This window comes from Exserohilum turcica (genome assembly GCF_000359705.1).
Source record: "Exserohilum turcica Et28A unplaced genomic scaffold SETTUscaffold_12, whole genome shotgun sequence".
NCBI lineage: Eukaryota > Fungi > Ascomycota > Dothideomycetes > Pleosporales > Pleosporaceae > Exserohilum > Exserohilum turcicum.
The window spans coordinates 1,621,655-1,636,501 of record NW_007359937.1 but is presented as its reverse complement, the minus strand read 5'-3'; the positions used below and the strand labels follow the sequence as shown (position 1 = coordinate 1,636,501).

Sequence of the window (14,847 nt, the reverse complement as noted above, 5' to 3'; positions counted from 1 at the left end):
CAGCATGTGCGGGCTTTAGGTAATCGGGTAGCGAGCCAAGTCATGGGCTGGCAGCATCTCCAAGGCATGCGGGAGTGCGAGGAAGCGTGGCATGCCGCTCCAGGGCGGCGCGTGATTTGCTGCGAACGGCTGCATCTGCACCTCAGCCGTTATGGCGACATGGCCGCGCGCCCTCGGCTCTCGTGCTCGTCAGCTCAGCCCAGCCCAGCCCAGCCCCGCGCAATCACAATCACAATCATATACTTGAGTACAATCGCCATGTCAAGCCGCCGCAGGCTGTGGCGGTGCACCGTCCCCCATCAGCCACACACATCACCCTCACGCTGACACTGACACACACTGACACACACTGACACACACTGACACTCACTGACACTCACTGACACTCACTGGCACTCACTGACACTGACACACTGACACGACGAGCCAAAAACATGTCCCTTCCCACGGCTGCCCCGGCACCAACGCTGCCCCTCGCAGAGCCGGACCCTCGCCGATTAGTCATGCAATCCACCGCCCAACACCATCGGGTCGGCTGCACACCCTTCCGGCCACCGCTGCTCCCACTCCTCGTATCCAACCTTCTCTGTCCTCTTGCTTGTAGCGCCAGTCCGCCTCGCGCCCACTATACAAACGCTGTGCACTACCACAATATACCGCGTATGCCTCCCAGTGGGTCCCTCGCCTAATGTATACTGCGTTGGGGCCAGCTGCCCTCCCATGCCACGCCCTGCCATGAGCGCACCCCAATACCTGCGACACGGCCGGCTGTCCTCTGGCAAGGCATGTCATGATAAGCTTACCTGTCAGATAACCTGTCAGATAGCTTACCACTTTGAGGTATTGCTAATTGGCACCGGTACACTTAGCACGCCCTGCTCTAAACCTCTTGGCCCCGCCGCGCTTCCCAACGTCGAATCTCTTGTTTCTGCAACACCATGGAAGACGTAAATACATGGCGCTGCCCACATGCAACGAGCCGCCCAACTACCTGCTTGGCCTCATTTGCCATGCTGTCCGTTTGAGCCATTCTTCGACATAGCTAACCCATCAGCATGCACTGCAACGCCACGCTGCAACTGCCTACCTCTTCAGCACCCCAAGGTTGCGTATACCTGGACCTAGACCAGTGGAGCCACATCAATGCTAGACACCATTTCAACACTGCACATGGCATGTTTGCATCTTCATCATGAATATCTCGTGAGACCACCGGGCCATATTGTTTCCTCGCGCTTTCGCACTCGCAGCGTGGTGCTGCCGCCGACATGCACGCCGCATCTCGTGTAGCCTGCCCATCCGGCCATGCCGCTGCACGCTCAACCTTCCAGACCCGACAGACTCCTTTTTCTCATACGAGTTTCGTTGCAGCGCGGCCATGTCTTGCCATGGTGTTGTCCAACCACGCATCCTTGGCTGCACGCGCACGCTTTGGGTCGCCACAGCACTGCAAAAGTCTCCGCTCACGCCACCTGGGCTGACAAACAGCGCGTCTGGTGCACGTCGCGTTACTGTGCCTGTACATGTTCCACCCCAACATTCGCACGAGCGACGGGCCCAACAAGGCGCTGCCCGCTAACGACCGCCCATGACCTCATTGCTGTGTATCGTGTGCAGACCCTTAAAGCATAGCTGCGCCCAACAACCACCTCTTCTGCTGCCACCACCTCCTCCTCCACCACCACCACCTTTACAACTCTGCCAATAGCCCATCGCCCTCGCTCAATTGCATCGCCAGCTGCTATCATGGCACAGGACCTGCGCTCCCAGGAGATCAAGAACCCCGTTGATGTCGCCGAGGTGCGTACACACTTTCTCGTATGACGGCGCTAGCTAAACCCGGAACAGTACCTCTTTCGCCGACTAAAACAAGTTGGCGTCGAGTCGGTCCACGGCCTGCCCGGCGATTACAACCTCGTTGCCCTCGACTACATCCCAAAGGTCGGCTTGAAATGGGTCGGCAACTGCAATGAACTCAATGCTGGTGCGTCGACCAGCCTGCCTGCGCCAGAGCCCGCCAACCCGCCAACCCGCCAACCCGCCCACTAACGCTGCACAGGATATGCTGCCGATGGCTATGCTCGAGTAAAAGGCATCTCTGCTCTCGTCACCACCTTTGGCGTCGGTGAGCTGTCGGCTGTCAATGCAATTGCTGGTGCTTACTCTGAATACGTGCCAATTGTCCACATTGTCGGCTACCCCTCGACCGTGTCCCAGAAAAATGGAGCGCTGCTTCACCATACCCTCGGAAATGGCGACTTTACCGTCTTTTCGCGCATGTCCAAGGAGATTTCGTGTGCCGTGTCCATGCTCAACCACCAGCACGAGGCGGCCGTGCTGATTGACAATGCCATCCGCGAGTGCTATCTCAAGTCGAGGCCCGTCTACATCTCGCTGCCGAGCGACATGGTGACGAAAAAGGTCGACGGCGACAGGCTCAACACTCCGCTTGACCTGGAATTCCCACCAAACGACCAAGAAGCCGAAGACTACGTCGTCGATGTCATCCTCAAGTACCTCCATGCCGCCAAGAACCCCGTCATTCTGGTCGACGCATGCGCCATTCGCCACCGTGCCCTCAAGGAAACGCATGAGCTCGTGGAAAAGTCCGGAATTCCCACATTTGTCGCGCCAATGGGAAAGGGCGCAGTGGATGAGACGCTCCCCAACTATGGCGGTGTGTACGCAGGAAACGGATCCAATGCTGGTGTTCGGGAACGCGTCGAGTCGTCTGATCTCGTCCTCAGCATCGGCGCCATCAAATCCGACTTCAACACAGCCGGCTTCACCATTCGCATGTCGCAGCTGAATACCATCGACTTTCACAGCTACGGCTGCAAGGTGCGCTACTCCGAGTATCCTAATGTGCGCATGAACGGCGTGCTTTCCAAGGTTGCGGCCAGGATGGGCAAACTGAACATTGAGTCTGGTCCCACGCCCAACAACGAAGTGCCCCACGCTGAGACGACGTCGACCGACACAGCCATCACGCACGCCTGGCTCTGGCCAAAGCTTGGCCAATGGCTCAGGAAGGACGATGTTCTCATCACCGAGACGGGTACTTCCAACTTTGGTATCTGGGAAACGCGCTTCCCCGATAATGTAACGGCCATTTCACAGGTCCTCTGGGGTTCCATTGGCTACGCAACGGGCTCATGCCAGGGTGCCGCTCTCGCAGCAAAGGAACTCAATATTAAGCGCACCATTCTCTTTACGGGCGACGGCTCCTTCCAGCTGACTGCCCAAGAAGTCTCGACCATGATCCGCAACAAGCTCGCGCCCATCATCTTCGTCATCTGCAACAAGGGCTACACCATTGAGCGCCTAATCCACGGCTGGGAAGACGCATACAACGACGTTCCTGAGTGGAAGTACAAGGAAATTCCCGCCGTTTTTGGTGCTCCTGAAGGCGCTGTCCTGACATATCGCGTCGAGACCAAGGACGACCTGGAGAAGTTGTTCCACGACGAAGAGTTCTCTAGCGGCGAGACACAAAAGATGCGTTTTGTTGAGCTGGTCATGCCGTGGGACGATGCCCCTGCTGCGCTCAAAGCCGTTGCTGCTGCGGCTGCAAAGACGAATGCTGCGTGATGTCATGTTTGATACGACTGTTTCGTTTCTTTCATTCTAGGTTTACAAGTTGCATTGAAACACGGGCTTTACGTTATGCATTTAATTGATAGAGGTTTCTGAACGTAGTATAGATGAAGAGTTATGAATTATGAATGTCATTTCAAGGTTATGCAGTGATATTATGCCTAGATTCCGTGCCACTCTCTCTTGACCGTGGCTTTTTACCGTCATGCATCGTCGTGATTGAGAGGGCTAATCATTTACTACCATGATCTGTGTCGCCAGACGATATACTCCTTGGCTCTCGGTATGATCTCCTCTCATCTCGATTGATGCAAGCAATAAATACTTGCCGTCCCAGCCCCACGATGCATCTGATCACTCGCATAATTTCAAAATAAACGAGCAACCACCCTCCCGTCTGCACACGTCGCACAGTCTTGATTAAGTCTCCTGGTCAACGCCCTCATGGCTCGCAATATTCTTCGCTCCCCCCCATCTCATAGGCCTATAGCCTGTTTAGCCCGTACAATCGCCAAGCTGGGTAAATTTCTTTAATGAATCATGTGCAACACTCGCATGCAACTTCATCTTTTTTTTCATTTGCCGCAAGTACATTTAGGTAGTGAGTGAGTGGATGGGTGAAGTAAGGCATTGCAGATAAGCAAGGTCGTAAGTAGGAGGATGTGAGAGAATCTTCCACCCTTTCTTTTCGCCTCTGTTTTTGCATTGCACCCAGGACGCAAGGATTCATCAAACTGGCCGCTCGAACAATGCACATACTACCCAATCTCCTAGTAGTAGTAGCGGTTGCTATTACAGCAGCCCACGCACACTGTGTGTTTTTTACCATCAACTTTGCTATGGTGATGAGAGGCTTACAACGTGCAACTACGAACAGATACATTTCCTCGACTCGTTGTCGATGGAAAGCCAGAGGAAAAGGATTGGTGGGCCACGCGCGAGACGAAGAATGCGAATTCAAAACAAGGGATTGAGGTATGCAACATATCCCCCCCCCCTTCCCATTCCCGGGCTTCCCAATCTCACGCATTGAATCCAATCCATTAGAATCCCACCGTCGCCGATATCCGCTGCTACACATCCAAAACAGCTGCCAACATTGTCAGTGTCCCTGCTGGCGCGACAGTCCATTACATATCGACACAGCAGGTTAACCATCCAGGCCCCACGCAGTACTACCTTGCACGTGTGCCTGCGGGCAGTGATGTGAAGAGCTGGGATGGTAGTGGGGCGGTGTGGTTTAGAGTTAGCACGACAATGCCGAGCGTGGATGCGCAGAAAAAGATGTCGTGGCCGGGGCAGAGTGTGTTTTCCCAGTCTCTTCTATCTTGCTTAGGTCTTTGTGTGTGTTTGCTTGTCTACTTGTCAAAAGAAGATAGAAGTGGATTGGTATGTGTTAATACGCATGCATAGATGAATACCGCACACCAAACACCACCATCCCCGCCGCAACACCCACCGGCGACTACCTCCTGCGTGTCGAGCACATTGCTCTGCACATGGCCATGCAGCCCAACAAGGCGCAATTCTACCTCGCGTGCTCCCAGGTCAGGATTACTGCTGGTGGAAGTGGGACTCCAGGGCCGTTAGTAGCGCTGCCAGGTGCGTACAAGTAAGTGAGCGTGTTAGGCTTTTTGATATCGAGTATCGTGGGCTGATTGCGCTGCGTAGGAGTACTGATCCGGGAATTTTGGTGGATTTGAACAAGTACACGGGGAATCCGCAGGACTATCAGCCTCCGGGGCCAGCTGTGTGGCGGGGGTAGGGTTGAACGATTAGAATCAGACAGTTTGGAGTAGTGCAATACGTTTGGATGAAACACGTGACATGTCATACACATCCCATCCCATTGGCAGATGAAAACACCCGTGCGTCACTGGCCCGTGCGGGAAATGGCGGCATCGTAGGCGGCATGGCGGGGCATGGCGGGGCACGAAGAGGGAGAGTGAAGGAGCATTGTCTTGCAAAACGACTCTGGACAAAGCCTTGCCGCACCTTAAACCAGAGGCCTGCGGTGAATCCAGTCGGACCGCGTCTCGGGCGCTCTCCTACAAGTCGTTGCGCGCGCCTACTCCTCCCCCCCCCCGGCGCCGGTTGGCAGCCATGGCTCGCCGCAAATCTTTTTGCGCGCCAGCCGTTGTGGTGGTGACTAACTCGGCCAAGTCCGCTTTCTCCATGGGCAGCGATTGAAAACCCACCCGCCGCCCCATCGCCTCCTCGTCTCTCGCTCCCCGTCTTCTCACGATGCCCGTTACCGTTGTCCTCGGCGCCCAATGGGGCGACGAAGGCAAGGGCAAGCTCGCCGACATTCTCGCCCACGAGTCGCAAATCTGCTGCCGCGCCCAGGGCGGTAACAATGCCGGCCACACCATTGTCGCCAACGGCGTCACGTACGACTTTCACATTCTCCCCAGCGGCCTCGTCAATCCCTCGTGCATCAACGTCATTGGAAGCGGCTGCGTCGTCCACGTGCCCAGCTTCTTCAAGGAGCTCGAGGCCCTCGAGAAGCATGGCCTCCACACCGACGGACGGATATTCATCTCGGATCGCGCACATGTCGTGTTTGACGTGCACCAGCTGGCCGATGGTCTGGAAGAGGTAGAGCTCGGCGGCGAAATGATTGGTGAGGACTCCAACGACGCTGGCGCGGGGGGTGGACAGCGTGCTGATGACGCGACCTAGGCACAACCAAGAAGGGCATTGGCCCAACCTACAGCACAAAGATGACCCGGAGTGGCCTCCGCATGTGCGATCTCTTCGATGAGGCCATCTTCGAGGCAAAGCTCAGGCGATTGGCCCACGGGTTCCAGCAGCGCTTTGGTGACCTGCTCAAGTACGACGTCGACGAGGAGATTGCCCGGTACAAGGTTAGCTGTCGCCCCGCCCCGTCTCGCTGCCGGCTCGACTGACAATGCGCCCAGGGTCTTCGCGAGAAGCTTGCTCCATACGTTGTCGATCAGATCCCGCTCCTCGCTTCGGCCAAGGAGAAGAATGCAAAGATTTTGGTAGAGGGCGCAAACGCTCTTATGCTGGACATTGACCATGGCACATATCCCTTTGTCACATCGTCAAACACTGGCCTCGGTGGCGTCATGACTGGCCTGAATCTTGGGTGGCGGTCGCTGACCGAGGTCATTGGTGTGGTCAAGGCCTACACCACTCGTGTCGGATCGTGAGTGTCATGCCGGTGGTAGCAAATGCGCAACAACTGACCTAAGCAGTGGCCCATTCCCTACCGAACAGCTCAACGAGGTTGGCGAGACACTGCAGAAAGTCGGCCACGAGGTCGGTGTGACAACCGGCCGCAAGCGACGCTGCGGCTGGCTCGATCTTGTCGTCGTCAAGCACTCGCATGCCTGCAACGACTATACAGCCATCAACCTCACCAAGCTGGATGTCCTGGACGACTTTGCCGAACTCAAGGTTGCAACCGCATACTCGTACAAGGGCCAGAAGCTCGACGGTTTCCCCGCCAACCCCGAGATGCTTGCCGAGGTCGAGGTCGAGTACGACACGCTGCCGGGATGGCAGAAGCCGACGACGGGCCTGACCAACTGGTACGACCTGCCTGTGCAGGCGAGGAGTTATATCGAGTACATTGAGAAGTTTGTTGGCGTCAAGGTCAAATGGATTGGCGTGGGCCCGGCGCGGGATCACATGATTACCAGAGCATAGGCTCGAAAATGTTGAGCGGCCATGCTTGTTTGTATGCTTGTTGCTTAGCACGGCGGAAAGCAGGGCTTCTTAGAAGATAGAGTTTTAGACCAAACCGCAGTCGTACACACATGGGCTGGGGGGGCATGACAGCCAGCTGGCCGACGCTAGCCCCCAGCGGCGCGATTGCTCAAAATACGACACTGCCTGCAACACGAGCATTTGCTTTTTCACAAGACTTGCCCCTGGGAAGACTATCAATTACTAGGAACAGACAAGCAGCCGCGGCACTTGGAACAATTGATTCGGCTATTTGTCGTGCTGAGGCAGCAACAAGTAAAAAATGGCGGCGGCGCACTGCAAGACGTCATGAGCGCACGGCTGCTGGGAGGGCCTAGCAATCAGCCCATGTAACGACTTGCCAGTGCGTCGCCGACACGAGAGAGCCATGACCCGCCAGTGTAATAAGAAGGCCGTGTGTCCCTACACATCCGCCCAATTGCTTCCAGGCCATCCGTCCCTCTTTCCATTCCCTCCCCAAACACACGCGACTGAATAGATAGACGGCATGTTGAGCAACAAGACATTGGTCGGTGCCGCGGCCGTCTTGCTGGCGGGTATTGCGCGCGCAGAGGTTGCACCGGGGTTTCCACTCAAGCCGGGAGCCAACTTGACGGTCATTTATGGCAACGATACTGTGGCGCCTCCGGGAGAACAGCTTCCTCGAGGTGGTACGTTGATATATAGTACACGCGGGTGTTTGACGGCTCGCGCTGTCACCACACACACACTACGCAACACTAACAAACCACCACAGCCACGGCCCAAGCACCCACTATTGCCTCGCCCGTCTGGTGGGACACGGAGCTCCTCTCGCAAGCCCCCGCGCAATGCCTCCTCCTAATGATGGACCTCGACGTGCCGCGCAACAACACGCGCGTGCCGCTGCTCCACTGGCTCGCCACAAACGTGTCGCGCGCAAACCCGCTCTCAGTCAACACGACAGGCACGCCACTCGTCATCCCAGCACAGAACCCCGTGCCCTATCTCCAGCCCAGCCCCCCCGTCGGCGACATCCCGCACGCATACACATTCATCCTGCTGCGCCAGCCCCGCAACTTTAGTATCCCGCCCCAGTACGCTGCTCTGGCGCAAAACAGGGTCGGATTCAATCTCTCGGCTTTCCTCACCGATGCCGGTTTGCTCGACGCGAAAGCAGAGCCCGAGGCCCTCGCTTCGAATTGGATTCGCGTCCAGAATACTACGGGGACCCCTACCACGAGTGCGTTTCCACCGCCACGACCTAGTCCGACGGGCGGAAGCGGAAGCGGAAGTGGAAGTGGAAGTGGTGGTGGGGCGCATGGGAATGCGGCTGTCGCGCTGAGGATGTCTGGGAAGGGCGTGTGGGTGGGGATTGGGACGACGGTTTTTGCGGCTGTTTTTGCGGCGGCTGCTTTGTAGGTGGGTGGGTAAATATCGGGAGGTGGATGGGTAATATGTTGGGAGGTAGGTAAAGAAATGATGGATGATGAATCAACGAATCAATGCGTCATGGCATGTGTATGGCAGTATGCCAGTGTAGGTATGATACATGGCATATAGCAAACATGGTAGTAATCAAGTCAATCAATCAATCGGGTAAATCGGCATCGTACAGTGAAGAAAAGTAAGCAAATATTGATTGTACAGTGCCAAAGAGCGAACGAGAGAGCGAACGAGAGAGAGAGAGAACATGGACTCTACAGTACCCAGGAAAAAAAGAGATGGAGAAAGAAAAGAAAGCACAGATATTCCTTTCTCCAAACCAGTCTGCCCAAACACAAACTCAATTCCTTACTCCATATCCACGCTGAATATAAACATTAACGCAACAACCCTGACTTGGAATAGGCAACCCTAGGCAAGCCGCGCTACTTACCGCTATAAGTCCTGGGCTTAGCCCGTCCACATGCGCTACGGGGGGGGGGGGGGTTTAAAAAAAATAGGCACGTTGAATGTATACATTACATCACATCACATCAGCTGAATATGAAACACTAGATTGAGGAAAAGTTTCCCCCAAGTCCTGTCCTAGTCGTCTCATCACACATATTTCACTTGCCCAAAGCCAAAAAAAAGACAAGTCATTACGATGATGGAAAAAAAGGTTGAACATTTCCATTGCGACAAACGCCCCCCAAATGATGCCATTAGCGCTAAAGTGTGCGAGCAGCGAAATCCAAATACTGAATCTGACGGGGGAGCGTTGAGTGTCATTCATCCGTCTCTTCGTTCTTTTCATCTTCTATCTCGCATGTCCTTAGTACGCAACTAATGCATATATCTAAACTCTGGGTGTCTATAGCCCAAATCGCGAATCTGCGCTGCGGATTTCCCAGCAAGACGGTGATCGCGTCTACCCAGATCACGCTGCTTGTTTTCCCATTTGCAGTAGAAGATGCCGAAGATGGCGAGGAAGAAGACGCAGATTTGGCCGCAGAGATTGATTGTGTGGCCCGTGGGGTAGCGAGGGGCGTCTTTGGAGGTGTAGGTCCAGGTGGCGAGGATGCCGCCCGCGGTGCCGAGCGTGACGACGTAGGCGGTCGAGACGGAGCGGATGGCGGGTCCGGCGGCGTTGTTGGCGGCCCATGCCATGAAGCCGGGGCCGCCTGGGAAGGCACCGATGGTAATGAGGAAGATTCCGCCATAGCGGGTTTGCGGGTCCGTTGCCCAGCGCATGATGCAGAAGCCGGCGATGGCGGGGACTGTGAAAATGGCGAGGTAGATGCCGCGGCGGTTCGTCTTGTCAGAGGCAAAAGCTACCATGATGGCGATGACACAGGCACACACGTAGGGAGGAACTGAGTAGAGCTGCGCCTTGGTCGCTGTCCAGCCCAGATCGGCGAGAATAGTTGGCTGGGGAATGTCAGTGAATGATCTGTTTCACGATAAATGGCAACGTACCATGAACAGCGAGATACCCTGGACAGTAATGTTGATGAAGAAGAATCCAAAGGCGCAAAAGTAGTTTGTAATGTTCAGCATGGCCCTCTTTACGTGGTGAGGCTCCGTCTTCTCGTTCTCGTCGGCACCGTTCTTGAGGACGAGGCGCCGCGAAGCAATCATGCGTTCGCGCTCGTTCAGAAACCAGCATTCTTCCGGGCTGCGGGGCATCACAAAGGGTGCGGAAAGGCCGATGATAACGGTGACGAGGCCCTCGAAGAAGAAAATGTTTCGCCATGTGTGGATGATCATGGACGAGGCGCCCCATGGAGGGATACGAGAGAGACTGTTGTAACACGTCAGTTCGCATGCAAAGAGACTTTCATTGATCACACCTACGCAGTAGCAAGCAGGCCACCAAATGCACCAGCCATGGAGGCGGCCGAGACATAGATGCCGACACGGAAGAGAAGCTCATTGCGCTTGTAGAAGCACGTGATGAAGAAAGCAAGACCACTACACTGCATTAGTAGACGTTGACGAAAAGATGGAGCAAGCACTTACGGCATGACACCACCTTCAAAGATTCCGAGGAATGCTCGAGCAACCAGCAAGCCGCCAAAGTTTTGCACAAAGGCCGTGCAAAGCGAGACGAAACCGAAGCCGCACACAAGCAGAGGCAGGTAGTACTTTGGCCCCAGTTTCTTGAGGAGAATGTTGCTGGGAATCTCGACAAACATGTAGACAATGTAGAAGATGGACGTGACCCAGTTGAAGCGCACACCCTGGTTGAGTTTGAGGTCTTTGCCCATGCCCTGGATACGTGCATTTCCAATGTTGATTCTGTTTGGGCAAGTTAGTTGACGATTTTTGTTCTTGGTCATGAGCGCACTACATACCGATCGAGGAAGCATAGCAAGTAGAGAAATGTTGTGAGCGGCACGATCACGCGATCCAGCTTGCGGCGAACCATGACTTCCTCCTCGGGAGTCCACGTGAACTCGCCCTCTGTGGACCCATCGCTCCTGTTGGCCTCGTCGTCTATAGAATCGTCAGTCGTTGGCCACGGGGAAAAACAAAAAAGACGTACAAACGACGCCGTCTCCCTTCTCCAAGGCAGCAGGCGAGCGTTCGTCCATGACACCGTCTGGTGTTCCGTTTAGCTGCGTCATGTCGTCAGGGCAGGTGTCGCGGCCAAGTGTGCAGTCAGCAGCTGGAAAAGTCGACGTCGAAGCGTGGCCCCACAGTATCCGAGAGTCTGGGGAAAGGAATCTGGGGAAGACGGCAGCCCATATAAGAGCGTATGGCAGGATCCGGTTCCGACGGGTTGCCCAAGTCAAAGAGGCGTTATTGAGACGTAGGACGAGAGCCAGGGAGAAAAAGTCGGCAGTTGCCTCGCTATGTGCGTTTGAAGGGAGGCAATATGACCATGGTTAGTTGCACGCCCGCTCCACTGCAACCTTGACCCATTTGAGCTGGCGGCGCGAAGGAACGGGGAGCGGGCCCAGCGGTGAATTTGGCGAGTCGATACAAGAACCTTAGACAAGGCCGCATTGTTGCTGATAACCCTCTCTTTGGCTGGCGGGCGGTGGGGCGCTTCTTGGCAGACATGGATTGATTCATGGAGCTGGCGAGGCATGGCGGGGGGCCATGGCTTCGTTGTGGGTGAGTTGAAACGCCGTGCTTGGCAGAGCGGGACGGCGTTTTGGGGCGTCACTGGTCATCTGGAGGGGGTTCGGCAGTTGCAGTCTTCCTTTGGCCCTTGGTTTGTGTGTGGTTTTCTGGCTGCTGGAAGCTGGAGGGCCTCTGTTTAGTCGTGAGCACGTCGAGTGCCAAGATGGACAAGAAATGGGATGCGGAGACGCCACTGCGGCATCGTGGTGCACGTGCGGTGGGCGTCTGAGTTTACCCACAGGCTCATTTGGAACAGGCTTCAGGCGAGCCCTCCACTACCACGTCCAGAATCCTGCGCCGTTGCATTGCATGTTGCATCGTCTCATCCTATGCGGATTGACGCGTAGGCCGGGGCCAAAGATAAAGAACACAGATGAGAGACTTGATTTAAGTCGGCCCTATCGTCGTACAGAGATAGATTGCAGGCTGCCAAAAACCCCCGATGCCTCGTCTTCTAAATCCGCCGAAGTCAGCAGAATCCAGGCTGGACGGAAAAGATGGCCCAAGAAAGAATCAGCTTACTTACAGCATCAGCTCACCAGTGCCAGTGTTGAGTGGGCGGCAACCATGTCTGGGCCACCACGGTCTGCTTGTGGAGCAGGGTGGTTGTGAATTCTCTGATGAGCCTGCGTCAGCAATCCACCAGCATCAGAGTCTGTGCATGGCGGGTGGGCTCGGCGCTTAAAGGTGGATGGAAGTGTGTAGGGCGTGTAATATCCAAGTATGCGAGACCAAGGTGGGCAGTGGTTCGAAAAAGCAGTTGCCAAGACTTCGCCCTCAAGTACTTACCTCAAGCAGGGACAGCGCCGTAACAAACCACTCGCCCTCGCTCAGGCATCATACTGGAATACGACCACGGTCAGCATGTCAGCAATGGCACCACGTATATAACATTCGGAATCTTCAATATATCCAGCAGCACATACAGTAATCACCGGCCCTCAGCACCTGCATCACCATCGCACCGTGTGGGCCAGCATACTTGGCTAACGAATTTGAGACTGGCCAAAAACAGATTCTGCTCAACAAATGCGCTGGAAGCCTTTTTCTTTTGCCAAGGCCATCTCCAGGCCCACAGGATGAGCAGCAGTGTGGGAAACTGACCGTGTGACGAATCGAGTTTTTTGTTCGGCGGATTTACTATTTACTTGGGCTTATTGGCCCATGCCGTGTCCAATCTACGACTACAGCGTCCCTCGCAACAGGATATTTGCACCTGCTTACAAGACACCAGACACTTGACAAAAAGAAACCTGGACTACGCTCACACTCAGCGCGGCGCATTGACGCGGCCCCTAGCACACCTGGCGCAAGATCCCGACTCCCATTCCGACTCCCGGGTACCCGATGCGCGTCATGAGCACGACACTCTTGATCCGACAATGACACCAGGTTGATGGGCTTGGGCGGCTGAAACGGCTTGACAGCTGTCACCATGGAGTTGGGACTCGCACTCGCACTCGTTCAACCCAGGGCTCCGCGGCCTGTGCTGCACATTATCCTCGGTTGCGGCTGCTAGGTCCCGTGACTCTCTCCTATACCAAGTGCTCCCAGCATCAAGCTGCTCGGCTTCATTGTCCCGGCCAAGCCTTCGCCGTCTTCGGCATCGTCTTCACTAGGCCATGAACGCGTGTAGCTGCTGCTTCCGGGGCATTCATCCGGGGTTGCCAAGAATCTATCCGCCACCGCTCCGTCAGGATCATGTTCCCCGCACCCTTGCACCAATCGCTTGATCCTCTTCCTCTCATCCATCAGCATCTGGCCCCTGATAAGCAACGCCTTGAGTTGTGCCTCGATTTCTTCCAGTCTCTCTGCATCGTCCGAGTCCTGGTTGGGGAGCCCATGGCCATCAACCGCTGCTCGCTTCAGCATGGCCTTGCCCTTGCAGCGTCCTTCTTCGCCGTCTGAAAACTCTATCCCAACGCCTTTGCCAAGTTCTGATATCACAGACCCTACATTCGGCTGAGCATCCATGTCTCCGCTCTGGCGTTTTTCGGCTTGAACGTCTTGTCTTAAGTCTGCTGTATTGCCCCTCTTGCGGGCGTCTCGCCGCCCTGTTGCATCAACTATCTGTTGTGCATGAGCTTGTATCCTCCTCCTATCCTCTTTCATTTCCTGGATGCGCGCTCTCAGCCTTCGGATCCTTCGTTCGTCGGCGCCACGAGCTCTCTTAAGTTTCGCATACTCTTGATCGAGGCTCGCCGCTTCTTGCTCATGGCAATGCTGACAAGGTACACGTATTACTATGTCGTACTCTTTCGCAGAGCGGCATCCTTTTCCGCACTTGTACTGGTGATATGTTGAATGGCCGCAGCTGTATGTGTTTTCTAGATCGAAACACATGGTGCTATTTTTTGAACCCGGTTTTAAGACCCTTTGAGGGCTCTGGAAATTAGCCAAATAATGCGCGAGCCTCTTCACATACCTGCCTCGACCGTACGACGTCTCCACCGTTTCTTCACAACAAATGGCTCGTTACAAACAAAGGCCGAAGTATGGTACAACATTGTCTCTGATGTGAGCAGGATTTGAGACAACATCAACTATAAATCATCACCTACCGACAAAGCAGTCACTTCTTCCGATATATTCACCAAAGGAATCCATTTACACAGCTGCTGCTACAATGTGCACCGTACATTACGCCTACTTTTCCTGCGGCCATTTGGAATCTACGACTACTCATAGGCATAATAGTAGATGTGTGCTCACTAAGACAGGGCGCATCATGCAGGAACCATGTCCACACTGCAGGCAGACCAACTATTATGATAAGCGACTGCGTGTTATGGTCGACCGGGATGGAGATGTAATGATGGAATGTGAGGAACAAGTTCCTGTTAATGCATATGATGGCGACAACAACTGCAATCCAGCCAAAATGATGCCACGCATACGCACAGAGTACAAAGAGTAGGTCTAGGAGAGACATCGAAAATACCTCGGGATACCAAGTTATGCTTCGGCTTGGCTACTGCCTTATGCGTAGGTGTAATCTTG

The 14,847-nt window shown here is 54.9% G+C and overlaps 6 protein-coding genes across 6 annotated transcripts; 4 read left to right on the top strand and 2 right to left on the bottom strand.

The window, feature by feature from the left end:
* The first annotated feature begins 1,681 nt into the window (after window positions 1-1,681).
* SETTUDRAFT_167660 (uncharacterized protein) lies at window positions 1,682-3,755 on the top strand. Its single transcript, XM_008024638.1, has 3 exons — window positions 1,682-1,800; window positions 1,849-1,984; window positions 2,060-3,755. The coding sequence occupies exons 1-3, from the start codon at window positions 1,747-1,749 to the stop codon at window positions 3,589-3,591; spliced, it is 1,722 nt and encodes a 573-aa protein (XP_008022829.1). The 5' UTR covers window positions 1,682-1,746; the 3' UTR covers window positions 3,592-3,755.
* A 591-nt stretch (window positions 3,756-4,346) lies between these two features.
* On the top strand, window positions 4,347-5,362 carry SETTUDRAFT_159499 (glycoside hydrolase family 61 protein; the record flags this gene model as incomplete). The annotated part of the gene is made up of 5 exons (XM_008024637.1): window positions 4,347-4,410; window positions 4,475-4,572; window positions 4,645-4,900; window positions 5,011-5,209; window positions 5,269-5,362. 5 exons carry the CDS (start codon window positions 4,347-4,349, stop codon window positions 5,360-5,362), a joined length of 711 nt encoding a protein of 236 aa, XP_008022828.1.
* A 476-nt stretch (window positions 5,363-5,838) lies between these two features.
* On the top strand, window positions 5,839-7,465 carry SETTUDRAFT_167659 (uncharacterized protein; the record flags this gene model as incomplete). The annotated part of the gene is made up of 4 exons (XM_008024636.1): window positions 5,839-6,220; window positions 6,280-6,464; window positions 6,519-6,769; window positions 6,819-7,465. The coding sequence occupies 4 exons, from the start codon at window positions 5,842-5,844 to the stop codon at window positions 7,270-7,272; spliced, it is 1,269 nt and encodes a 422-aa protein (XP_008022827.1). The 3' UTR covers window positions 7,273-7,465.
* Window positions 7,466-7,716: 251 nt separating this feature from the next.
* Window positions 7,717-8,886, top strand: SETTUDRAFT_167657 (uncharacterized protein). Its single transcript, XM_008024635.1, has 2 exons — window positions 7,717-7,982; window positions 8,069-8,886. Exons 1-2 carry the CDS (start codon window positions 7,820-7,822, stop codon window positions 8,710-8,712), a joined length of 807 nt encoding a protein of 268 aa, XP_008022826.1. The 5' UTR covers window positions 7,717-7,819; the 3' UTR covers window positions 8,713-8,886.
* Window positions 8,887-9,498: 612 nt separating this feature from the next.
* Window positions 9,499-11,345, bottom strand: SETTUDRAFT_147240 (uncharacterized protein; the record flags this gene model as incomplete). Its single annotated transcript, XM_008024634.1, has 6 exons — window positions 9,499-10,146; window positions 10,195-10,519; window positions 10,573-10,689; window positions 10,738-11,016; window positions 11,073-11,214; window positions 11,264-11,345. The coding sequence occupies 6 exons, from the start codon at window positions 11,343-11,345 to the stop codon at window positions 9,562-9,564; spliced, it is 1,530 nt and encodes a 509-aa protein (XP_008022825.1). The 3' UTR covers window positions 9,499-9,561.
* Window positions 11,346-13,362: 2,017 nt separating this feature from the next.
* On the bottom strand, window positions 13,363-14,190 carry SETTUDRAFT_26270 (uncharacterized protein; the record flags this gene model as incomplete). The annotated part of the gene is made up of 1 exon (XM_008024244.1): window positions 13,363-14,190. One exon carries the CDS (start codon window positions 14,188-14,190, stop codon window positions 13,363-13,365), a length of 828 nt encoding a protein of 275 aa, XP_008022435.1.
* Between the last annotated feature and the right edge of the window lie 657 nt (window positions 14,191-14,847).